We start from the raw sequence: 25,358 nt of genomic DNA, 5'->3' as shown, positions 1-25,358 counted from the left end.
TTTTTTTTTTTTTTTTTTTTTTTTTTTTTTTTTTTTTGACGCCCCACCGAAATTACAAGAGCAAAATCCGCACAATTTTTCTCTGGGGGAACAATCTACAAACGCATACACGGGGGAACGAAGTTAGCAGAGGAGATCTGCCAGATTGTTGTTCATTTTTCCCACAGATCTCCTCGTGTCCGATCTGATCGGAATCTGCCCCCTTTTGTATCTTCGGATTTATCCAACAACGTTTTTCCTCTTCCCCAATTCACAATTCTTCATTTTCTGTGGTTTTCCCATCAATTTCCCGACAGCTATCATCAATTTCGGTTGTTTTTCTGCTACTTTAGTCTCGCAGTGTTTGGTTTAGATTCATTGTATTTAGCCGGGGCTGATTTGTTTGGTTCGTTTTGTGGGGTTGTGTTTTTGTACCTGGAAATGGTGTCACCATGAAGATTTTGGGTTTGTTTGTGTTTGTCTTCTTGAGCTGGGGGGCGTTGTTTTGATGGCTTCGGCTCAGGTTTTGCCCAATTCGATGGCCTCGACTCGTAAATTAGAGCATTTGGAAGCAGGGAAGCGACGGGTAAGGATTTTTCTTCTCTCTCTCTCTCTCTTGAATGTAATTCAAATCTTCAATTTGGATTGGATGTTTTCTGAGCATGTAGCTTTGTACGTTTTTATATCAAAGTGTCGGTTATTAATGTCGAGACTCCGTATGCAATATGCTGGTTGAGTTGGGATTAATTGACCACGATCGAGCTGCTAGGGAAATCGTTGGTTTCAATTTTCACATTCATGGAACTGATACCTGTTATATTCATTAGAAAATGTTTGTACTCAATGCTTTGGATGAATGATTTCATGGAGGTTGATAAGCTGACTTATGACAAGCCATGGATTTAAGGATGCTGTAATTTTTCGAGCTATATATATTGTTTATAACTTTGGACTTGAGGTTTGAACGAAGATTGAAAGTTGGACTTATCAACCTGCACAAAGAGCTTCTTATGGTCAAAAGGGTGAGGTTTTTCGAGTGGAAGGGGAAAAACGTAAATGCCTATGTTTTCCTATGCCAAGTATCTGGCTATAACTTTTTTATGCTCGCACTTTTGACCAAATGTTTTAAGCTGTGGGGTTGATATCAATTGCACCTATGATAGGGGATTGACCCACCTTCTGGTGCTTGTTCAGCATTACATTTGGAGTATTGTTACTTTCTCAGATGATTTGAATGCATGCTTGATAGCTTTAAGCACATTTCCTAAGCGTTTTTATCTAGACGCTTCGTTTATGAATAGCGATAGACTTTTCACTAAGTGGAACGAAAAGAACTACATCTCAAAGCAGGTGGAAAGGTCTCTAGCTAAAGGAGTTCACACATAAAACCTCCAATTAGTAAAGTTGTGAGTCGTGCAGTTACACTAAGGTTTTGTCATTGATATGATTTTGATGAACCTTTTACTTGGACACTTGGTTACATGTGCCCTGTGCTTTTATAGTAAACTTCCTGATGCTCATACTTTAGATGCATTTAGATGGTTTGATTTATTACTCCTAATGACTTTCATTTTCTCTCATTAAATTGGTTGTTCCTGTGTGTCTGCACAAGGCTTTGTCATTAAGACCCCCTTTTTTCCTTTAAAAAAAATAACATAATTTATCATTGGATGTTCTTCCTTGTGCCCTTTCATAATCACTTCGTTGATTCCTTTTGTACGTGAAAATTTGATTACTTCCTTTTTCTTGCAGTTAGAGGAGTTCAGAAAGAAAAAGGCAGCAGAGCGAGTTAAGAAAGCTGCACCACCAATCCAAAATCACATTTCAGATGGTGGTTCCCAGGAGAAGAAGCCTTTAGAATCTGAACATGCTCAACGAATTACAGATTCTGATGGAGCTACGACAACAAACGGAACAGGCAGATCTGCTGTTGAATCATCTTCTGCTCTAGTCAAAGATGTCAGACATGCAGATAACTTTTCTCAGAATATTGATCAAAATGTTTTGAATGAAAGTCGTGCACGCTATCCATCTACAAGAAATATTGATGGAGGTTTCTCTGCTTATCCAGTGAAGCAACCATCAAACAGTCAAGAAATTAAGACACTCAAAAGTTCGAGACTCGCTGGAACCACAGATGATTATAGTAGAAATGAAATATCAGAAATAAATAACGACTCTGGAGTAATCAGTGGATCCCAGGATAGAACTCCATTAGGGAGCGCATTTGGCATAAACCCACAAGCTAATGAAGGGATCGATAGCATTTCTAGTCAATCTGCACACCATGGGGTGGATGGACTACTCTACAGAAGAGGTAGTCGAGAGAATTCTATAATTAAGAGCTCTGGCTCTTTGCATAAATTTTCTGCAAATACTTCTCCACAGAACACTGCTGGCAATTTACAAGATACAGATTCCAGTAGTAACAATATTTTGGCTAGTGAACATTCTTTCTCGTCATATTATGATGGTAATGTTCTCTGGATTTCAATTTCGTATCTTGTTATGATATGATTTTTTTTTTCTTATTCTTTTCCATGTTCTGTCTTGAGAGGATTGATGCTAACGTATTGTTTGTATGTTCTATAGGCCTCTTTAATAGTACAACTAGAAAAGGATATAGATCCCATGAAGTTGGGGAAAATGTGAACAAAAATTTTGAATTAATTGACAATCAGACGTCTGTTCTTGAGCAACGAAAGCCCATTGATGTGCCTGATTTAACTAGAATCAAGCCTGCATATGTGCAGTCCTCTGAATCTGCTGGCTTGAATACTGATATTAGAGGCCCCTCCAACTATGAACAACCGTACACTGCGTCATCTGAAAACAGTTTTAGGAGATCTCGCCCATCGTTTCTTGATTCTATTACTGTACCCAAGGTTCCATCAGGGAGTTTTCTTGGACATGGCGAACATGATAAGGGATCTAGAATATCTGATGGGTTTAGAACAGATGAATCTGATGGCTCAGACTCATTAAATCTTCAGAAGCCACTAATGGATATGAAAAAAGTGGGAACATCCTCAGATTTTGCCTCTCAAAACACTCCAGTGCCATATAGCAATTCATTTCCTCCTTCAGTTTTTCCTGTTAAGGGGGTGAACCAGCCAATTATAGGAATAGAGGATAATACTATGGAGAGGAAACACGAGCTCTTTTCATCCAAACAAAATGAAGATTTTGCTGCTCTGGAACAGGTACTCCTATATTTGGTTGTGGTCATTGAATTTGGAATTGGTCCATCCAATATGTAAAGCTACCATAATGTCCTATTTGCTAGGAAGGATCATGTAGTTTTCTTTTCAAAGTTTTATTTGAGTCGTTCATAAAAAACTTGGAAGATAATTTAGTGTGTTTCTGTAGTTGCAATTGGAATGGAGATGGGTTGAGTCTGAACCCTTTCTACAGTGTTTCCAACTTGAAAAGTCGATGAGAGAAAATTATGCAGTTATACTTTACGTTTTGTCTATTATACATCTTGGAGTACTAAGGTTTTCGCCCATTGGTTTTCATGTTTAGAATCAGTTATTTCTTATGTTTATGTAAACTTGAGTAGCGTTCTCTCTCTTAATCATTATTATTGTAACAAACAATTTCATTGATTACATGAAATTACCAAAAACTGGTGAAACCTGTCCGAGCGAGTTACATAAACTTGAGAATATCAAGTTTGAGTTGTTGCACACCTTCACATGAAGGAGCAAATCTTCTAGTTTACGAAGTTCATGTCATCCTAAGATGAGTCATCGTGCATGTCTAGTCATATTATTGTCCTACTAGTAGTTTGATTGATTTTGAAAATTACGTTCCAACAATTCTTTGTTTTTGAGTCTTCTAATTGTCTTCCTAATATATATAACATGATTTATTTTATTCACCCTTGGCCCAATATAAAAGGAAAAAAGAATCATTTAAAATTTGCAGAAGCTTATTAAAGAGTTCATATTTAAGAAATATTGCATAATAGATGGCAGAAGGTGAGATGTTATTATTGCCATTTATTTGACTCCATGAGCTATATAGAATGAAGATTTTGGCAAAGAGTTGATTTTTGTTTGAATAAATGATGAACTTCATACCTTTTTGTGCTTCTTGGGAAATGTTTTTCTCATCTTCTACTTTATATCATTCTCACATTGAGAATATGACATATTGACAATGTGAGCTTGCATTGCATTTTCTTTTTCTCGTGAAGATTAAATTCCATTGACATTTTTTATGGTCTTTAACTTTCTTCTTGGTCAGCATATTGAAGATTTGACACAAGAGAAATTCTCATTACAAAGAGCTTTGGAGGCTTCAAGGGCTTTAGCAGAGTCCTTAGCTGCTGAAAATTCATCTCTTACTGATAGTTATAATAACCAGGTTGGTTTATGGATTCTACGTGTGTATTATATACTGCTATCGCGTGTATTATGATTAAACATTTTTTGTTCATGGTTTACTGTTCTGTATTTTCCTGGTCTCGAGACCTGATAAAGTAATAATCTTGTGACTTTTATCATTTAGACATTTATAGTTTCATCGAATGTGACTCTTTTTGCTAACATGTGTTCAATGTATACAATTTTTTAAAAAAAATTCCTCCCTCTAGCTGATATGACTTCACAAACAATGATGTGCTATATACTAAGAAACAGCCACCCCCCCATTTGAGCATCCTTATTCATGTTACGAATCATAGAGTTTGATTCCAAATTTTAATCTTTTATTTTAATGATCAGACATTATTTCTTACATAGTTCTAGTTCTTAGATGCTCCTTTTAGATATATATATAATCTATGATTATTTTTTAAGTTAGACCAATCAAGGTATTTTTCTTCCCTTTTCTGTTCCTTTCACATTTGTTCAATGAAAAGTAAATGGGAACCCTTTACAATTTTTTATTTTTGTAGCATTGAAATAAAATGAATGTAAGATTAATTCCTGATATTCATATGGCTTTGGATTGAACTCTTTTATTCATTTTCTTTCTCGTTTGGTACTTCTTCAGAGAAGCGTTGTCAACCAACTAAAATCAGATATGGAGATGTTACAGGAGGAAATGAAGACCCAGATGGTTAGTCTTTTTCTTATGTCTCTGTTAATTTCTTCCTTTTTGTTAGGTTTCACCAAAGATCAATTTTCCAAATTGCATTATGTCGAGGAACTGTTTCGTCTAGAGACTTTATGGGTTGCATTTGACTCCTTTTGGAGTTTTCGTAGTGAAATAGAATTTCTTTTACCTTTCCCTAGTTGCATTATGTGTGATGTTTGATAAACTTCCTGTTATCGTTTGGGTCAGATGTCATTCTCTCACCTGGATATTTTCATTAATTTGAGGACTTAAAGATTTCCCGTTCTAAGTACATTTTGATGCAACAATGCTCCATAACCAGATAATTTCGAAATATTATATATGTGTTTCTGAAATGTAGAGTTTTTCCCTATTATCGTGGCAATATATATGTGTGTGTGTGTGTGTGTGTGTGTAACTTGTTCGATTCCGCAGGTTGAACTGGAGTCTATCAAACTTGAGTATGCAAATGCACAACTGGAGTGTAATGCAGCTGATGAACGAGCCAAGCTGATAGCTTCTGAAGTAATTGGTCTTGAAGAGAAGGTAATAAATTCTAGGCCATCAATCCAGTACAATGTTTTCTAGTTGTTCTTTTGAACTGCCTACCTTGTTTTTGTAGCTAGGTGGTTAGGCTCTAGCTTTCCTTTGTAGTTTTGATCTTGACAACCATAGATTATTCGGTGAAAGTTGCAATTTCTTTCTTTTCTTTTTTCTTCATATTGAAATAAAATGATTATCTTGTAAAAATGTACCTGCTAAGTTTCTTTTCCCGATGCAAAAATAATTGGTCTTTTTTCAAAGACATATTTTGTACATTGATTAAAAAAAAAGGAAAATAACTGCCTGTATATTTGCTCTTCACTTAACTGAATATATATATGTTTTTGTTTGGAACTAATTGAGGAATTTAACATATTATTATTATGTTCTCTTCCATATGGAAAGTATGACATCGACCCTCCATCATGGGGATTGGAGTTGGAGTCCTACTTGCATCTTGTATGGACAATTTATGATGTCTAAACTATGCTTCCTATTTATTTATATAGGCCTTAAGATTAAGATCTAATGAGTTAAAGCTGGAGAGGCAATTGGAGAACTTAGAAGCTGAAATCTCTTCGTACAAGTACGTCATCTTATACTGTGGCTGTTAACAAATAACCTCTGGTTCTTAAACCGATCACTGCATTAAATCCCTTATATGTAGACATGGTTATTTCTTAGTTTGGTAAGTTCAATAAGTGGCTGGCTACTCATGGAACCCAAGTGTTTCGAAATGACTAGGCTAAGCTTTGTATCTGTTTAAAATGTTTTGTTATGTTTTTTTTGTTTGGAGACAAAAAAGACCACTTCATTACAAGCGTGAGAGAGAGAACTACAAGAATAGGCTACAAAGGAAAAGGCCTCACCAACCAAAAGCACCCATAAACAAAAAGAAAAAGGAAAACAAAAGCGGCGGTAATATCGTTGGTGCTTCATACGTATGTAAGGGAGAATTTATAAATCCTGCTGTGGTCAAAGTTTCTGTTAAAAGCAGATTTTATTTTATGCACGAGTGCTTCAAAGCTTTACTCCGAGGGTTGTGATTAGAATGAAATGATACTTCTTTTTTTTCTTTCAAATAATGAAAGGAAATTGGTTTTGTTTAATTTTCCACTTCAACTTCATATAAATTTCGTCTTTCCCCTAGCCTTTTTAATTACTCTTCACCTGTAATTAGTAATACCTCTTTGGGAGCAATATATTGTATTCTCCGTAGTGCTTGGGGAGTGTTTTTTTTATTTTCCTTATTTTTACTTCTCATTGAATCAATGAAAAGTTATCCATTGTAGAGGTTCTCATCCAATTATACCTTCTTGCTTTGAGCTGTTTTTACTAACTGGAGTTCACATTATAATTTTATTGGAACTTGCAGGAAGAAAATATCTAGCATGGAGAGAGAACGTCATGATTTTCAATCAACTATTGATGCTCTTCAGGAAGGTAAGCATAATGGTTTGAATTTCAATTAGTCCGATAATATGAATTTCAATCAGAGGTAATGGTCATTATTAGACTTGTCCTTTTATTTATAGTATAAAAGGCTATGGTTATGAGTTTTTCGTAAACATAATCTCGTTTCTTAGCTATAAGAACGCAATCTGGCAGATTTCAAGTCAATGATGAACATTAAAACTAGGGAGGTATTCCTTTAAGTGTAGTCCGTATTGTAGTTCATGAATATGTGAAAAATCACTGGTACATGGTTGATATGTTATAGGCTTACGGATAAAGCAGGTCTTATTTGAGGATTGTTGTAAAAATAAAATTTAAAATTTTAATAGGCTAATTTGAATGCTTTACTATGTTTTCTATTTATTTTCTTATAATTCTCTAATTTACCATAACTGCATGGCCAAGTGAATGCAACAAAGTATAAAGAGAAATTAGATGATTGCTTTGCAATATACATTTTGGTTATTTGTTAATTGAGGATGGTGGATTGTCGTGAGAATAGTAACCCCCGGATTCTCAAATATATAATACCCGAGTGTCACATTCCCAAGAACATCCAAGATTTTTCAAAATGTTCAATCCCAAACAGATTCTATGAGATCCCACATAGGTTGGGGAGGAGAACGAAACATTCTTTATAAGGGTGTGGAAACCTCTTCCCTAGCAGACGCGTTTTAAAAACCTTGAAGGGAAGCCTGAAAGAGAAAACCCAAAGAAGACAATATCTGCTAGCGGTGGGCTTAGGCTGTTACAGATTTATCAGATTCATAGTCTCCAAAACGCTTGTTTGACTATGCATTTATCTTGACAATTCCCTTTGACCTATGATAGTTTTATAATTTAAAATTTGTATCCTACCTAAAGTGTAGCGCAGAAGAAAGATCGGTTCTTAAAGAATGTTATTTAGATGTTTCTTGGGTAACAACATTGCAATTAGATATACAGTACTCTCAATCCGTGGAAGTGTTTGACAATCTCTTTTCTGGTTGACTTTTTCGTATGGATGTGGTTATTGAACTTGCTACAATTCCCCCTTCCCCATTACATTTTCCTTTTATGAATCAAATTAAATGGAACTGTAATGGTTCTTGAAACTAATCCCCTGCTTATTTATTTTTTAGAAATGATAACAAGTAGATCGACTATTTTTTATTTGCTGCATCTGTATTATATTTTAGCAGTTTTCCTCCTATTGTGAATGCTCTGAAGTAATGGTGTCGTTTTTTGGTACACTTCTTTAAGACCCTTTTGGCTTCCATCTCTTAAACAATATCATAATTATCTGTCGTTTCATCCCTTTCCTTTTAACAGAGAAGAAGTTGTTGCAGTCTAAGTTACGCAAAGCTTCTGCAAGTGAAAAGTCCATTGATATTAGCAATCCTAAAAATAAGAAAGATGTCGCTACATCTACGGAAGATTTAGGTGAAGAGAGCTCCCTTTCTCCCATCCCTTTTCTTAAGATGAGATTATGGCCAAGTAATTTTCCTTTCACTTTTGTATTCATTGTTAAATTTATGCAGTAAATACAGATACTGCTCCAAGTACTTCTAAACATGAAGTAAAAGATGGAGAATCTCTTACTAAAGATGATACTTCTGGAACTCTTATGCCGCTGGAAAATGCCACTGCTGAAGTTTCAGCGGTCAATATTCCTCCAGATCATATGAGGATGATTCAAAACATCAATGCTCTAATAGCTGAGGTACCCATTCGTAAATTAATATGAATCTTTTTCTTGTTATAAACAAGAAAAAAAGAATAAATATCAATTATGTCTAGTTTCAAGAATTCTCTGTGAAGTTGTAATACTTATCCTGGGGCTGTTTTTCTTTTTTTGCTTTCCCTCTTTAATGTGATTATTGTTTCAATTCTTTTAGGTCTTGTTCTCGATTATCATACGTTTAGGTTTCAATTAAGATGCAGCCACTAAAAGAAAGTAGTTTGAAATTTTCACGAAAAAAGTATCGTTAAGCCAATCGTGCATCCTTTTTGTCGCCCTCATAGGAGATGTCATAGCCCTCTTTTTGCTATCTTTTCTCTTAATGATATGACGGTTTGTTTCTTATGAATAAGTTATTTAATATATCCAATATTATTGACTTGTGATGATGGATTTTATTGATTTGCAGTTAGCTGTAGAGAAAGATGAGTTAACACAAGCTTTGGCATCCGAGTTGGCTAGCAGTTCTAAGTTGAGGGTAACTTTTCTGTCCAATCTGAATACTGTACACACTATCAGTTCTTTTATTTATTGCACAATCAACCAACTTTGCTTTTTACATGTTAGGAACTGACTTATAGACTACTTATCATCGATCCTCCAATTAAATTAACCCGAGTCTCTTATGGTTTATACGTACTTTTTTTTTTTTTTTTTTTTTTTATTTCATGAAGGAGTTGAACAAAGAATTGTCTAGGAAACTGGAAACACAAACTCAAAGATTAGAGCTTTTGACTGCTCAAAGTATGGCTGGTGAGATTGTTCCAGTGAGGCAACATGATTCTCGCACCATGCATGATGAAGATATAGAACTTGCAGATGAAGGCGACGAGGTATTATCATCTTTCATTAACCCTTGCTTACTGCCATGTGTCCTGTGTGCGCGTGTATGTGTGTTTAGGCTGGGGGGATTAAGTACAAATGAATGCTCTGCTAGTTTAGAGCTTTTGTTGATCATTTACCTTTCCTTTTAGTTTAGCAAATGAATATGGAATTAGTTCAATCAGGCATTTAAATCTTCTCATTCTTAGGTGGTTGAAAGAGTCTTGGGATGGATTATGAAGCTCTTTCCGGGCGGTCCATCACGCCGAAGGACCAGCAAGCTTCTTTAAGATGCGGGGCGGTCGAGTTATCAATGGAAGGTCAATGTTTGAAGCTTTGCTTCCATTGTTCTTTTCTTCAAGTTGCTAGGTAATACATTGGAGATTATAAGCTGTACATTTCGAGTCGAATGCGTGGTTCGTTATTCTTTTTTTATATCAAAGAAGCAGGCTAACCTCGACCTTTCGAGGCCTTTGATAGCCTTAGGGAATCCAATCCAAATTGTTATTTCCTCAAGGAAGATGTGAAAAGAAAAAGGGAAGTGAAAGCATCTGGTTCCATCAATTGCTTCACCTTTTTCTTCACTTCACAAATTTTGATGGGATTGCTGCTTGATACTTAGACAGGAAATGAAGTAATTAGTATTAACAGGCTTTTCAGTTGTACTTATTGATTGTTGTTCTGCACATCCGTACTCTTACTTCCATTGCTTATGTAAAATCATCATTAGAACCTTGAAGGGATTGAGTTTTGAGCCCAATGGTGAAATTATCACATTATTTCGTTAATACTTTAAGGTTTGACATTACAAAGGTTAATACATGCTGTCTCAGACGGTGATACTCGAACTTATTGAGTCCTACACCTTTTTAGTATTTAAAGCATTTCTTTCCATTGAGGGTGATTAATGATTAACTCAACCTCTTGTATTTTTCGTAACCACTCAAGTTCAATGCTAACATATGTAATCTTTGAATTTTTCTTTCTAGACTGACTTTCAAGGTTTTGAATTTAGTTTGTTAGGAAGAGATATCTACTAGCAGTAAACTTGGATTGGTAAAACTTCCAGGCTCAAAAATGTTAAAATCAACAACAAAACATATAATGAGTTCAACTCGATCAATATCAACATTGGGATATCCTCTAAGTTCAACTCGATCAAACAACCATATTATTTTCTTGAATCCGCACGCGATAGTCGGTTAGAAGAAGAGTAAGAAGAAAGAATGCTTTAATAGGGGAAGAAACGAAGCTACAACCGCATGATCTTGATTTAAATAGTTGGTGGGCACGATTTGACGCAAAAAAATTAAAAAAAATTATAAATTAAAAAGTGCATTTACAATAATAAACAAATAATTTATATTCAAATTCCAAAGACTTGGGGCATTCTAAATATGTTGATGAATAAATTTGCCATTATTTTCTTACCAAATTGGCTATATGGGCAACTATCACACACTAAATAATGTACCTAATTTTCACAAAGGGGCCCTAATGTTTCTAAGCAGTGGGAAGCTAAAACCTATGCTATTAAAACTAAACTCTTTGGACCAAATTACTCTCACTCTGTAGATTAGGCACTACCTTTTCAACTTGCTGCTGCTCCTTCTTCTTCTTGTCTTCCCAACTTCTATGGCTATGTCTATGGCTGTTCTTCCCTCCTTTCATCTTCTGCACAAATCCCACAAACCTTCTCCAATTGTCTTCTTCAAACAACTGAGGATTCATCCTCAAGTATGTGAATGCACACATCTCTCTATCGCCTTCCAACAACGACGCCCTCACGATTTGATCGTGTGCACGCTCGTCGTATCGTGGCAATGCGTTCTCCCCGGCAAGTGGAACTTGAGCCTTTTGAGTTGCCAAGCTGACTTGTCTTACGAGATTCTCAGGAGCACATAGTGCATTCTGAGGCTGCTCATGGTTATGCATTTCTATACAAGTGAAGTTGAAGATTGCACCATGGCGAGCCAACATTTGCGCGATTGGTACGTAACCGTCGCGGTACCGTGTGTTGTAGTAACCTGCTGTGAGCTCCGGGGCATGAGACCGAGTCCCATAGTGCCAATGGATGCCTGCGATCTTCACCGAGATTTTTGCACTTGAAGGTTTGAAGATTGAGGAAGCATGTGAAAGTATGGTATTCCCATGATCAAGGAGGATTTGGGAGTACCAGGAGAGGAAGAATTCACCATAAGAGGAGTTCCAACCTCCACCTTCTTTCTTGAAGAACCGGGTGTCTTCTGGCCAGTTGTTATAATGACCCGCATCGGTCGGTCCTGTCGAGCCCCATTCGGGTTTCCCGGCTGCATTGGCTGCAGCATTTAAGCTACTGAGCATGTACTGTAATGAGATTGAGGAATAAATATGAAGATTAGCTTCAGAACAGGCAAGAAACTAAATACATATATATGTGATGAAACATAGTAAATGGAGATTTTGAATACTTTGTCAAAACATTGGAAGGCTCCAATGCCTGGGAATCTCCATGTGCCATTTTGTTCAGGATATGATGGATAACGAAGCTCCCCCGCTGGTCCCATTCCTACTTGGATTTCCTTTATCAGAAATGAAAACAAAAATCCATCATCAATTTCACATTTAAAAAAAAACAATTCTATAAAACAGAGAATATTGCATAATCACCGCCGATCATCAGTCCAACTAATATGCTCCATATATTAAAGAACCGTTCGGGAGTGATTCAAGGTTCAAAATGGTTCTTAAACATGTTTCAAAGCTATTTTTAGACTAACAAAATTAATTTTGAATGATTCAACCAGTACTTCATTTAAAAATCACTAGCAACCTGCCCTAAATTCAGAAACTAAATAGATACTCCAATCAAAGATGATAATTATAGACTTAAAAAATCGCTAATCACAGGATGAAACGTTAAAACCTAGGGATTTGCGAGAGATTAAATTTGCTAGGAAAGAATCAAAAGATTTGCAGAAACTTACGACAATGGTGTTGCCGAGAAGATGATTGAAGTTTTGTTTGAAGGCGCGCATGAAATCGGCGTAGCATTGAACAGGAGTTCGGCCCTTCAAGACAGGAAGATCATCGCATCCGAGAGACAAGTATTCGAAGTTCCTTCTTCCCCATTGATCTGTGTATGCAAGCTCCGGATCTTTCTGCATCTCCTCCACCACCCATCTCGGTAATGGAATTCTACACATTTATGGAATTTGATCGTCACAACATATCACAAAATTTTCAATAATATCTTTTAATTATTTATTTATTTTTATTGTATTATTTTACACTCAAAATTTTCATTTTTATTAAATTAAACCGCTTGAATAAAAATTTTAATTTTGAAATTATCAATAACTCCATAATTTCAATAAAATAAAGTTCTCCGTAAAAATAAAATTTACCACTAACTAATTATTAAATAATTTTATCTGAATTCATGAATTCAACAAAAATTATAATAATATCATTTAACTAATTTAATTTTTTTAATTTTTTAAAATTATTTACAATTTTTTTCCTATTAATTTAGACTCAGAATTTTCAATTTTATTAAATTAGACCTCACTTGGAATAAATATTTCAATTTTTATTCTTTATGAAAAATTAATAAAATAAAATTTTGCCCGAAATAAAACTTATTAAAATTTCCCTGTTTTGCCAAAAACAAAAATTAAAAAAAAATAATAAAATAAGTTTGGTATAACACTATTCAATAATATTCAATAATTTGTCAAAAATTATAACTTCTATAATGTTCAGTCAAAAATGAAAAAACACTTTAGAGCCTCGATTAAGGGGAGACATACTTTATTCGAGGGGAGGTGTTGGATTGAAAGTCTACTCTCTCCATGGTGCGAGCCCTCTTGAGAAGCTCAAAGCAAAGCGAGCCCTCTTGGGAAGCTCAAAGCAAAGCCATGCCATGAGTCAAAGTGGACAATATCATAGGTGGAGAGTGTGTTCATGGATTTTCTTTATAGGTAGAGAGTGGGTTCATTTAAATTAATATAAATATGTATGAGAAAATTTTAATAATATTTGAAACTAAAATTTATTATGATACTCTAATATTTTCAAATATCTCTTATTTAAAAAGTTAGATTTTTTAGAGTAATTAAAACTAAAAGTATAAAATTATCATTTTTTTAATTTAAAAATTAATTAAGCAAATTTCGGTGGCTAGGATTCTTTAATTACCGCTTAAAATTAAACAAAAACAAATTAATGGGGGGCGGAAGTAGTTACGTGCAAGAATCGCCGACGTTCCCGCCGCATTGATGGAACGACATGACGGCCTGAACTTTGAGGCCGTATTTCGCCGCCATAGCAAAAAACTCCTCATAACCGCCGAAGTTGTACTCGCCAGGCCTCTCCTTCTCCACCAATCCCCACCACACATCCACCATAACCCCCTCAACTCCCGCCCCTTTCATCGCCTGAAAACTCACCTCCATCGCCTTCCTCTTCTTCACCTTATTCTCCATCGTCACACAGTCCAACGGCATCATCACAAACACCGCCACTCCTCTCCTTTCCCCTCCCTTCTCCGCCTCCTCAGCCGCCGTCGAAGCTCTACACGACACCGCGAAACTCCGCCGGAATCTGTCAAACGATGAAATCATCACCTCCTCTCTTTCGCGATTCTGAACCCTAGATCGCAAAATCCCCACCGCTGGGACCGTCCTCACCGCCGCCGTACACGCCGGAACCTTCGCTCGAACTGAATGATCGTTGCATTTCGCCGCCGGAAACAGAGTACCGATCTGATTCATTGATCTGAGCGCCATTTTTTACGAATTTTCTTCTTCTTCTTCTTCTCGTGTTTTTAATCGAATTTGAAATTGAATTAGCAAACGGCGTTATTTATAGAGTTCTCAAACGGATTGCAAAACGACCATATTTTTTGTCTTCCTTGCAATTGGGCCACGTGTAGTCCACGTGGAATTCTAATTTATTTATTTATTTATTTATTTTCCCTAATACTCCTGGTCTTGTTTAATTCAAATAAAATATTTAAATATTTGGGTAGCGTTTGGCATAAGGGAAATATAAATGGAATAAAACTCAATAATTATATTACTTTCATAGTAAATTAGTTATATCTCACTTTCAATAATAAGCTTCTTAATTTTTAATTTTCTATTTAATTACCGTCTTTTGTAAATATAATATTCTTTAAAATTAATAAAATTAAATTGAAAATTTTAAAATTTAAAGACCTATTAAAAAATTATTAAATTTAAGGGATAATATTGTAATTTTAAAAATAGTTATGGATAGGATCGACATTTAATAGTAATTAGGGTGTAATTTGAAGGGAGATAAGATTGATTTTGTGTGGAGTGGAGGTGTATTAAGTTTGGCGATCTCTTTTGTATTACAATTTGGCCAAATTAGAGATGAGGACCTACGTGGTTTGATCATTGGCAGAGTTGGCATCAAAACTGACCATTGGAGTCTAATCCACCTATGCGATGAGCTGGATGTACATTATTGTTCGTGCCACGTGGTCGGGTTGGAAGGTTTCCCTCTTTATAGATTTTTTTATTTTTAAAATTTAATAAATCTCTTTGTTTTGTTATTTAATTAAAAAAGATGGGTGACATTTTTTTTTATTTTTTTAAATTCGGCTAAGAATTCAAACGATAAATAATTTGTAAATAAATTATGAAAAAAATTATGTTCGTTTTCTAGTAATTTATTATTAACATTGATGGATAAAAAAGTTTGGCAAATTAATTAACTAAAATGACGAAAATAGGTCAATGCTTTAATTTTTATAATTAGTTTTTATTCCTTCTTTTTATTACTTATTATTACCGATTAATTCCATTTTCAAAAAAAAAAAAAAAAAAAAATCATTTATATACAATAATTACATAAATAAATAGATTTAGAATTAGTAACCTTTTCTTTTTATTTTTCTTTTCTTTAGTTATATAACTAATAAGCTTAAGGTAGAATTTATTGGATATTTTTTAAAAATTAAAAAAACTCTAAAATTTATACTTTGTTTTTTCATAGTCAAATTACAAAAATACCCCTTATACGTATTTGTTATTCATTTACAAATACCTATATTATTTTTAATGTTGCAAAATTATCAACCATCTTTCATAAACGTTTGCATTGTTAGAGTAAAATTTAAAAAAAAAAATGTTGGATGAAAGTGGAAATAATGAGACCCGACAATCCATATAGAAGGTTATTAGTTTTGTTGATGCATTCTGGTTAAGAAAGTATTTTGTCAATTTGAACTCTGTGGTTTGTAGCTACATGCTCTAGTCTTTTGAGCTATAGGCTCCATCCCGTCACCCTGTCTCTACTGAATCTGTTACCGAGTACTTAAAAAAAAAATTTGAGAAAAAGTGTTTTGAAGTGTTTAAAACCCTTTAAGAAAGCCACAAACTAAACGACAAGTGGAGAGGAAAAGTTGGTTGGTGAGGGCCAGGGAGTTCGGTTTCTGTCTTTCGATATGTCGTTCTGGAGATCGTATGGCTGGTGAAACGCGGGAGGGATGTAGCGCCACGTAAGGCGGGATCATGACACGTAATGAGTGTCCACGTCTGAGGAATACCCGAAAATGCATTGCGTGGAAGATTCAAAGGCTCCGCTTCAATTATGGTGCCCTGTCCTCATTTCATGCCCAACTGACCTTTTTTCTTTCTTTTTTTAATTATTGATTAAAATTACATTTTAATCCCATATTTTAGATTTTATTATATTTTAGTCTCTCCAAATTTGATAAATTTTAAATTTAGTCCTTTAAACTTATATTTTATTGAAATTAGTTGAATAATAATAATAAATTTATGCCTTAGAATATATTATTTAAAAAATATATTTGAATATTTACACGTAGAAAAAATATAAAAAAAAAAATTGAAAATTGTTCATAGGGACGAAAGTGGCATTTTTCTTGCTACTGGAGCAATAATTATTGATCAGGGAAAATGAAATATTTTTTTATAAGAGTATAGAAACCTCTATCTAATACACACATTTTAAAACTGTGAAGTTGACGAGCAATACTTAGGGAGCTAAAGTGGACAACATCTGTCAGCGGTGATTTTAAAATGTTATAAATGGTATCAGAAGCAAACATCGAACAATGTGCCAGCGAATACGTTATTCTCTGAGGGAAATTTATTGTGAGATATTACATCAATTAGAGGGGAAAACGAAACATTTCTTATAAAGATGTGGATCGTTAGGTCCTCAAGGGAGGTTGATTGTAAAATCCTACATCAGATGAAGAGAAAAACGAAACATTACTTAAACAAATGTGTGGAAACTTCTCTTGTGACAGATTGAGCCATTTATTGACGATAATTAATGTCTTATTTAAAAAAATAAATTAAATAAATAAATAAAAGGTGTTAGTTTGCTTATTTGGCAAGAGCTAATATAACGTACCGTAAGGGCATAAAAAAGCTAACGTCCAATCCAAGACTTTCCTTTTATTTCCAAATACAAATATTTGAGAATAATTTAAGAATAATTTAAATCAATTTCGTATAAGCGTTGATATAATTCGATGATTTAATCAACCCAGACTGCCCAATCCAAACCTATTAGGTTAGATTTGAATTTTTTAGAAATAAAAAAATTTGGTTCGATTTATAGATTAACATTTTTTTCGTCAGGTCAAACCGACCCACCCGAAAATATGGTTATAACTCAATCCTACTTTTAAAAAGATTAACAAATTTAATATTATGTATTGTGACCGGTAAATGTTCGATATCTAAACTTGATAAAATTTTAATTATTAACCAACATGTATAGCAGATAAATATAATTTTTTAAATAATTAAAAAAAAAATTACAACTCAACCCGAAAATAGACGATTGATGAAATAATTAAAAGGGAGGGGTGTTTTCGGTTTTTCCCCTTTTGCTTATATTTTTTCCTATTTTCAAAATTTAAAAAGTATATTTATAATTTAACCCATTTTTAGGATGATTCCTAAATTTAAATTTATGTATAAATAAGACATAATGTGGTAGTAGACACTTTGGGCCGTGTTTTCGGCCCGGCCCATTTAGCGTCCAATACCGCCAACCCGTGACAGCATTTAATATTTGGGACAAATTTTGCTAATATGGGCCCTTCCAATTTTTTTGGAGCATAAAATACACATTTTTCAAAAATATATTTATTTGAAAAAAAAAACTATTTATACACCTAATTAATAATTAAATCAATTTAGACGTAAATTCGGATGTATATTTGATTCTGAAATTTATGTACACATTACATTAATGGGACCGCCCTCTAAAATCTGAGCGAATGATGAAAATCGATTGAAGGGCATTAAATCGCAAAATCCTTAATTCTGATTTTTAGTATGAGTACATCGTACGAGACAAAAATGGAAATCATTGTTGGATGATGAAAGTCCCACATCGGTTAATTTAGGGAATGATCATGGGTTTATAATCTAAGAATACACTCTTCATTGGTATGAGACCTTTTGGGAAAGCCCAAAGCAAAGCCATGAGAGCTTATACTCAAAGTGGACAATATCATATCATTGTGGAGAGTCGTGTTCGTCTAACATGGTATCAGAGCCATGCCCTAAACTTAGCCATGCCAATAGATTGGCAAATCGTGTTCGTCTAACATGGTATCAGAGCCATGCCCTAAACTTAGCCATGCCAATAGATTGGCACCTTAAATGTCGAACGGACTCCAAAAGGAGGCTAGTCAAAAATTTGACTAAGACTCCAAATGAGTTAAAATAAAAATTAGTTTTTCAAAATTTTAAATATGAGATAAAAAAATGATGTGAAAATGAGATTTAAAATTAATATCGAAGTTGAAAATTAAGAGAAATAAAAAAATAAAAGAAAAAGAAAAAAGGGGAACATATATGTCCAAAAACATTTTGATTTTCAGAGGAGGTGTTGTCTTCGATCTCTGTTTCGTTTCTTGTTCGTCTAGGTTTTCTTTTTCACAAGAATGCCCTCTTCTTCTTCTTCTTCTTCTTCTTCTTCTTCGTATTCTTGCCGGAGATCTTTTCTAGCCAGTTTGAAGCTCCTCCTCGCCTGAATTTCACCATCTTCTCCGGCGATCATTGCTTCTAAATAAATACAACACCGCCCCTTTCCCATTTCACTTTGAATTGGGATTAATTTCCTCGCAATTTCTTCTTTTCCGATCGAAATGTCGGAGAATTTTGGAGCATGACGTTTTCTTTGGTGAATGATGAGAGCTTCATTTGGGGCTTTTGACGATTCTAATTCTCCTTCCACATCGACCCCACCGCTGCCGCCTCACATTTCTCAGCCTGGTCCGGCGTACCCCACGAGCAGGCAAAGGTGATGATGCGACTGGAACGATTATTTCATGCGATTTTCGTACTTCGGTTATGTGGATGATTGCCGTCTTTCTTATGTTTTTCCCCCAGTTTTGTGTCGTGTGAAGATCTTAATTTCGACACAATTTCTTAAAATTCGGGTCTCAATTTCTGAGATTTTAATGCGTTTCTCCGAGCCTGATAGTGTTAACTTGGAAAATGTTTATATATATTTGTTCATTTTAGTTTCTTGTTTTACTGTACTGGTATGTTGGCATGGAATCGTTGCCATTGCATTTGCGGGTCAGTGGAGGGGAGGGAGCAGCCATGATTGCTTGTAAATAGTTAATTGTGATGGTTGTTAGTGTTATGATTATCATCATGGGGACACGGAACATTAGTACTTATTTTGGCTAATGGGATTTTACTCTACTGGTGTAGTTTAGATTCAGATAGTTCATTTAATATTTAGAGTTCTTGGTTTTTTGCAAGCTAATTCATCTTACACAGTAACTTTTATCTCACTTTTACAGAGTCAGTAATGTTTTTCAACTTTTAGCCCAGAGGGAGGTTTCTCCTCGAACGAAATGTGCATCAAGGAGCTTTTGGGGAGATTCTCATGACCGTCAATGTGATTCGGTTGGGCCGAGATGTGAAGCAGCTAGAGATGCTAAGCGGGGACTTATCTCATGGTAGTTATTTTGTTCTCATAATGCATCTGAACATCTAATGCAATAAATGAAATAATGAAGGATGTTTTGCCTACCTGGGATGCGTTATTAAACTTGGAATCTTGTCAGGGTTGAGGCTGAATCACTACGCCATCTTTCAGCTAAATATTGTCCTCTTTTGCCTCCTCCAAGGTCAACAATTGCAGCAGCATTCAGCCCTGATGGGAGAACGCTTGCTTCTACACAGTGAGTTGCTGATTCCTGTTTTTTTTTTTTTTTTGCTATGGTGATGTGATGAAGCTCGATTTTCATTCAATTTAGTGAAGACGTTACTTTACTATTTTTGTTTTCATGCCTGCAGTGGAGATCATACTGTAAAAATCATTGATTGCCAAACTGGGACCTGCTTAAAGGTGCTGAGTGGTCATCGGAGAACCCCTTGGGTGGTAAGCGTGAGAGCTCTCTTTCTCTCTCTCTCTCTTTGTTGACAAGAAATCTTTGTGTGTGACTCAAGTTGCTCGAATCTTCTATTCATCCTCCGGTAATCTTTCAGGTCAGATTCCATCCACTGCGCCCTGAAATTCTTGCTAGTGGAAGCTTGGATTATGATGTTCGACTCTGGGATGCAAACACGGCAGAATGCATTGGCTCTCGTGATTTCTGTAATTTCCTTCTCCAACTTTTTTGTATAGCCTTGTGAAAATGGCTGGATAGTTGAGAATTCTGTATAGGATATATGCGTTATTGCTCAACCTTGTTCTCCCCCTATGCAGATCGTCCCATTGCATCCATAGCTTTCCATGCCCAAGGAGAGCTTCTTGCTGTGGCATCGGGTCATAAGGTGAGGTTTTAAATGGGAAATTAGATATATATCAATCAGTAAGTGCAGTCTTTGTTTTTGCATTTTTTTCCCCCAAGCTTTTTTTAGAATAAAAGGGCATATAAAAAAATCAAGTCCACAAAAAAATTTCACCTAAAGGAAGGGGCTCCAAGCGAGAAAAATGAGACCGAACGAATACTTACAAAAAGTAGTCACTAACATCCGAAGAGAAACATTAAATCTAACCAGGGATCAAACATTGGCAGGATCCCTTTCCAACCCTCCAAAAGTTCTATTATTCATCCTGCCCCACAAACCCCATAACAAAACACAAATTCCCGCCTGCCACTAAAACCTCTCCTTCTTGCAAAAAGGCAGATCGAGAAGGAACTTCTCGATAATTTTCATTATTACAATGTGTCTGACAATTTGAAAAGCCTAACATGTCGAAAAAGGAACTTCAAACCACCCAAGTAAGTGTATTCTAATATACAACCTTGATCTTAAATTTTATGCAGCTTTACATTTGGCACTACAACAAAAGAGGGGAGACACCCTCACCAACCATTGTTTTAAGGACACGGCGATCGTTGCGTGCGGTGCATTTTCACCCACATGCAGCCCAATTCCTTTTAACTGCTGAGGTATGTTAATTTTGTTGCCTTTAAATTTGCCTCATTTCAATCACTTATCCTAATTTTTCTACTTAACATGTTTGAAGGTCAATGATCTTGATACATCAGAATCTGCCATAACATTAGCAACATCTCCTGGATATGTGCAATATCCACCTCCTACCGTATATTTTGCCGATGCACAATCTTCTGATCGTTCTAGTTTGGTGGATGGCCTACCTTTGATGTCCTTTCCTCTGTTGATATGGCCATCATTTTCTAAAGAAAATAGGAGAATGTCGATGCATCGAACAGAAGCAGAACCTGGTGCAGGGAGATTACAAAGAGTTGATCCGTCTGCTTCAGTACGGCTTTTAACATATTCAACACCGTCAGGACAGTATGAACTTGTGTTGTCACCCATTGATCCTAATAGCTCATCACCAGTTCCAGAAGAAACTGGAACCAATCCTTACTCGAATGAAATGGAAACAGAAGTTTCAGAAACTGCGGTGGATGCTTCAGAGAATATGGAAGTGCAGAACGAAGTGAGGAATAATCAAAATTTTCCTTTTAATGACCCTTGGGAACTTCCTTTCTTGCAAGGTTGGTTAATTGGCCAAAGTCAAGCTAGTCAACCTGCTCTTCGGCCACACAATGATGATGTTCGTGAACATTCTTCTGCAGCATCTGATATAGGAGGAATTCATGCTCCACTTACTTCGTTAATTCCTAGCAGTGTTAGCCAAAGCAGAGGTAGGAGATCTGGTTCAAGAAATCGTTCTTTACGTTCTCGTGCGCCCGTGCCTGTAAGTGGGTCAGATGAAGGTGCTAGTATGAGTACCTCAATTCCTGATGAAAGTGATCCACAACCTATTGTCAGTAGAATTCAGTCTGAGCTTGCTGCCTCTTTGGCAGCAGTAGCAGCTGCTGAGTTACCTTGTACTGTGAAACTCAGGATATGGTCACATGATGTTAAAAATCCTTGTGCTCCACTGGATGATGAAAGATGTCGGTTAATTATTCCGCATGCCGTTCTTTGTAGGTATGCTCTTCTGCAGTCTCATGCAATATCAATCTGTTTCTTTAACTCACTATTTTACTTATACACTTCTATAATTGTGGAGTTGGAATCCTGATGGCCGTATCTTCCCACTAGTTTTAATATATATATACGCGCCTTATTTGGGAGATTTACATTATGGAATGTTGCGAATAATTTATTTTGATCTGTTCTTGGTTTCTTGTCTTGCTAACCATCTACATTTTTCCACCAATCATGTTGCAGTGAAATGGGTGCCCATTTTTCACCTTGTGGGAGATTTTTGGCAGCATGTGTGGCATGTATGTTGCCACATATGGAAGCTGATCCTGGATTCCAAAGCCATGCTAATAATGATGCAACTGGTGCTGCAACATCACCTACACGGCACCCAGTTTTGGCTCAGCAGGTCATGTACGAGCTTCGGATATACTCTCTGGAGGAGGCAACGTAATCTTTCTTCACAATTCACATTATGATTGAAGATGGCTTGATATCTTTCCCTTTTATAACTTAAATTTATCTTTCACCCTTGTTTTCTTTATATAGGTTTGGTATGGTACTAGCATCTCGAGCAATAAGAGCTGCTCATTGTCTAACATCTATACAGGTTTGTAAATGATAAGGACTGTTTTCCTTTAAGCACCTTAAACGATCATGAGTGTGCACTTTAAACGTATATTCTTTGATTCATCTTTATAAAATTGAAAACCTCCAAAGAAACTAGTTGTGTCAACCCATTAGCCTCTTTTCTGTGATTTTCTTTTCTTGTTTTGTTTCCTTCGTATTCTCCATATGGAGTGGGCCTTGCTTCTTTGTGGCCTTTTTTATTCTCACCCTAAAGCTCCAATTTTTTCATCGTGAAAATGAGACAATAAGTTGTACTTACTGGGTTTACTGAAGTTTCTACTTGTAACAATTGCAGTTCTCTCCCACATCAGAACATCTATTACTTGCTTATGGCCGTCGCCATAGTTCACTTCTTAAAAGTGTTGTTGTAGATGGAGAGACAACTGTGCCCATATACACTATACTTGAGGTAAAGTTCATTTCTTTTGGTTAATTGAGGTAACTTGGACCGAAATTTCAGATATTCAAATCCCCCGCCCCACATATTGTTGATCTAGATTTTATTTTAATCATTTATACAAGGTGAAGAGATGTATTATACTTCTTTAGCTCTGATGAAAAATGCACTGTTCCAAAGGCCATTTTCACCAGTTTGTACTGATTGTAACTATTTAAAGTTCCTTATAAGAAAGCAAATTTTAGCTGTTTATTCTGGAATAAGGGATTATTCTCTTAAGAGCTGTATTAATTGATTTTATATGGTATAATAGTGCACGCCTGATTGCATTATTAACAAGTAGCTCTGTCACACATCATATAATTTTCTTTTTGTTGTTTAAACCCTTTGGAGTTTGTAATTATTGGATATAATTCCTGCAAAGATATGATCATCCCGACACAGTTAAGATAGTTTTATTATGCGATATATAATATTTAGCATATATAGACTTTTTATGTTCATTTAATGTTCGTCTTAACTGACTGAAGTTGGCTTTGACAACTTAGGTTTACAGAGTTTCTGACATGGAACTTGTGAGAGTTCTTCCGAGTGCCGAGGACGAGGTAAATGTGGCTTGTTTTCATCCCTCAGTGGGAGGCGGTGTTGTCTACGGGACCAAGGTCAGCTGCTTAATATTTTTTTATAGATTGTGATTATTTATTTATTTAATCCTTTTTAATAAATTATTATGGCTGTCTATACAGGAGGGGAAGTTGAGAATCCTTCAATATGATAGTTCTCAAGCCCTTAATCATTCATCATATGGTGGTTTTCTAGATGAAAACATGCTTGAGGTAGAACATATGACCATAACATATTTATGTACTTGGTACCAGCATAGCAATAATCTTAGAAGACTAGTAAGTCGTAACTTGTTTTGTTTCTCTTATTTTTTTCGATTGTAGGTTCCAACATATGCCTTAGAATGCTAGTAATTGTCAATCACAACATGAGATTCAGCGCAGCTTGACCGGTTTGTCTCTCTTTCACATTCTCAAGGTTTTTTTTTTCTTATTAGTCACCATACTTTTCATATCTATTTTGGTTACTATCACTTCTTTCGGTTATTGTCAAGTGGATAATCAATCATATATAAGGATCGAACATAACATATTAAACATATAGCCTTCTTCGTTATGAATTATAGGTTATATCATCAGATAGCTCCCAAACTAAAGAAAATGAGTTCACATGGAATATTCCATTATTAAAATATTGAGTTTATCATCGACAGGTATCTAACACCTTCTATTCTTGCTGTATAACTCGGGCTATTATTAGAGGTTCCTCAAATTTTCCCACATGCATTGCCAACTCTTACCTTTCTCTGAACCCGCTATAAACTTCTTGTACACAATCTCAACCGTGACTAGGTGGGGAAAATGAGGGCTTCCTTGTAATCGAGACCATATGTTTGAGTCGAGCCTTTGGCTACTACTCACAGACTAATTTACTAAGAGTTATTAACTTTTGCTCTTCTCCCTTTCCTGAAGTAGGCCAAACACCTAAAATAGAATCATACTTCATTTACAAGTCCGATGAAGTCTTTATTCTCAGCTGTACAGTTCAGGCTACTAGAGAGGCCTGAAACTCTCCGACCCATACGTTTGCTCATTGACTTTCGAGAACATTCTGATCTCAGTATCTAATTCTATTTCCTGGACTCTCAACTGATAAAAAACTCGAACCTCTCATGGAAGTCCCCCAAGTACTAAGGTCTGCATTTGGGACTTGATTCCAAATGGTTTTAAGCACCGTGAACGATATTCAAGAAGCCTTTGTTTGTCTTCTATTTCCCATTTTCTTACATCTATATATTTATTGCAAATTTTTGGGTAGTTGTTCAAATAATTCGTTCGGTTGGTGCATGCTCGACTCTGCCAAAATCCCCAATAGATTCCCTGAAACTACAATTATTATATGTTTTGGCTTGGGGTTAGCTCCGAACTTGTAAATTCTAACGTCTAAACTGTGATTCAGGGTGGATGTGCTTGCGTGTGCTTTTCAAGTAGCCTCGGAGCAAAGGCGAACAGATAGATCCACCGAGTATTACTGGAAATTCCCTCATAGAGAGGCATGTCTAAAATTCAGTATGACGCACCATTGTTGTACAAGCTTGTATTTTTCTGTTTGTAATTTTAAAACTGCTCTGGTGCTTGGATGATTTGATCTTTACCTGGAATTACATATACAGATGAGATAAAAAAAAAAAAAAAAAAAAAAAAAAAAAAAAAAAAAAAAAAAAAAAAAAAAAAAAAAAAAAAAAAAAAAAAAA

The 25,358-nt window shown here is 35.4% G+C and overlaps 4 protein-coding genes across 5 annotated transcripts in view; 2 read left to right on the top strand and 2 right to left on the bottom strand.

The window, feature by feature from the left end:
• Positions 1-22: 22 nt before the first annotated feature.
• On the top strand, positions 23-10,371 carry LOC111499125 (protein BLISTER-like). The gene is made up of 13 exons (XM_023150606.1): positions 23-565; positions 1,732-2,452; positions 2,572-3,182; positions 4,231-4,350; positions 4,981-5,046; positions 5,479-5,589; positions 6,096-6,172; positions 6,962-7,029; positions 8,353-8,463; positions 8,562-8,743; positions 9,171-9,239; positions 9,436-9,594; positions 9,793-10,371. The coding sequence occupies exons 1-13, from the start codon at positions 488-490 to the stop codon at positions 9,871-9,873; spliced, it is 2,454 nt and encodes an 817-aa protein (XP_023006374.1). The 5' UTR covers positions 23-487; the 3' UTR covers positions 9,874-10,371.
• LOC111499128 (carboxyl-terminal-processing peptidase 2, chloroplastic-like) overlaps positions 6,135-25,358 on the bottom strand; it is a 26,289-nt gene continuing 7,065 nt past the window's right edge. The window contains exons 14-15 of the mRNA XM_023150611.1: positions 15,911-15,922; positions 6,135-6,145 (exon numbers count right to left, since the gene is read on the bottom strand). The gene's annotated coding sequence lies outside the window, so the exon portion shown is untranslated. The remainder of the gene's footprint in view (positions 6,146-15,910; positions 15,923-25,358) is intronic.
• LOC111499127 (beta-amylase 1, chloroplastic-like) lies at positions 10,922-14,387 on the bottom strand. The gene is made up of 4 exons (XM_023150609.1): positions 13,811-14,387; positions 12,550-12,760; positions 12,034-12,144; positions 10,922-11,929 (listed from the first exon to the last, which is right to left on the bottom strand). The coding sequence occupies exons 1-4, from the start codon at positions 14,350-14,352 to the stop codon at positions 11,123-11,125; spliced, it is 1,671 nt and encodes a 556-aa protein (XP_023006377.1). The 5' UTR covers positions 14,353-14,387; the 3' UTR covers positions 10,922-11,122.
• On the top strand, positions 18,457-25,285 carry LOC111499126. Of its 2 annotated transcripts, none has more exons than XR_002720902.1 (15): positions 18,457-18,889; positions 19,401-19,559; positions 19,668-19,784; positions 19,900-19,984; positions 20,092-20,200; positions 20,312-20,379; positions 20,877-21,002; positions 21,080-22,017; positions 22,261-22,464; positions 22,564-22,624; positions 22,940-23,053; positions 23,590-23,703; positions 23,788-23,877; positions 23,989-24,082; positions 25,064-25,285. XR_002720902.1 is itself a non-coding variant. In XM_023150607.1 (15 exons), the coding sequence occupies exons 1-14, from the start codon at positions 18,774-18,776 to the stop codon at positions 24,013-24,015; spliced, it is 2,328 nt and encodes a 775-aa protein (XP_023006375.1). In that variant the 5' UTR covers positions 18,457-18,773; the 3' UTR covers positions 24,016-24,056; positions 25,064-25,285. The 2 variants fall into 2 exon arrangements, 1 of the variants encoding a protein (XP_023006375.1); XM_023150607.1 differs by having other exon boundaries at positions 23,989-24,056.

The sequence above is a fragment of the Cucurbita maxima genome, unplaced genomic scaffold (genome assembly GCF_002738345.1).
Source record: "Cucurbita maxima cultivar Rimu unplaced genomic scaffold, Cmax_1.0 Cma_Scf00026, whole genome shotgun sequence".
Taxonomy (NCBI): domain Eukaryota; kingdom Viridiplantae; phylum Streptophyta; class Magnoliopsida; order Cucurbitales; family Cucurbitaceae; genus Cucurbita; species Cucurbita maxima.
This window is presented reverse-complemented; position numbering and strand designations above follow the sequence as displayed.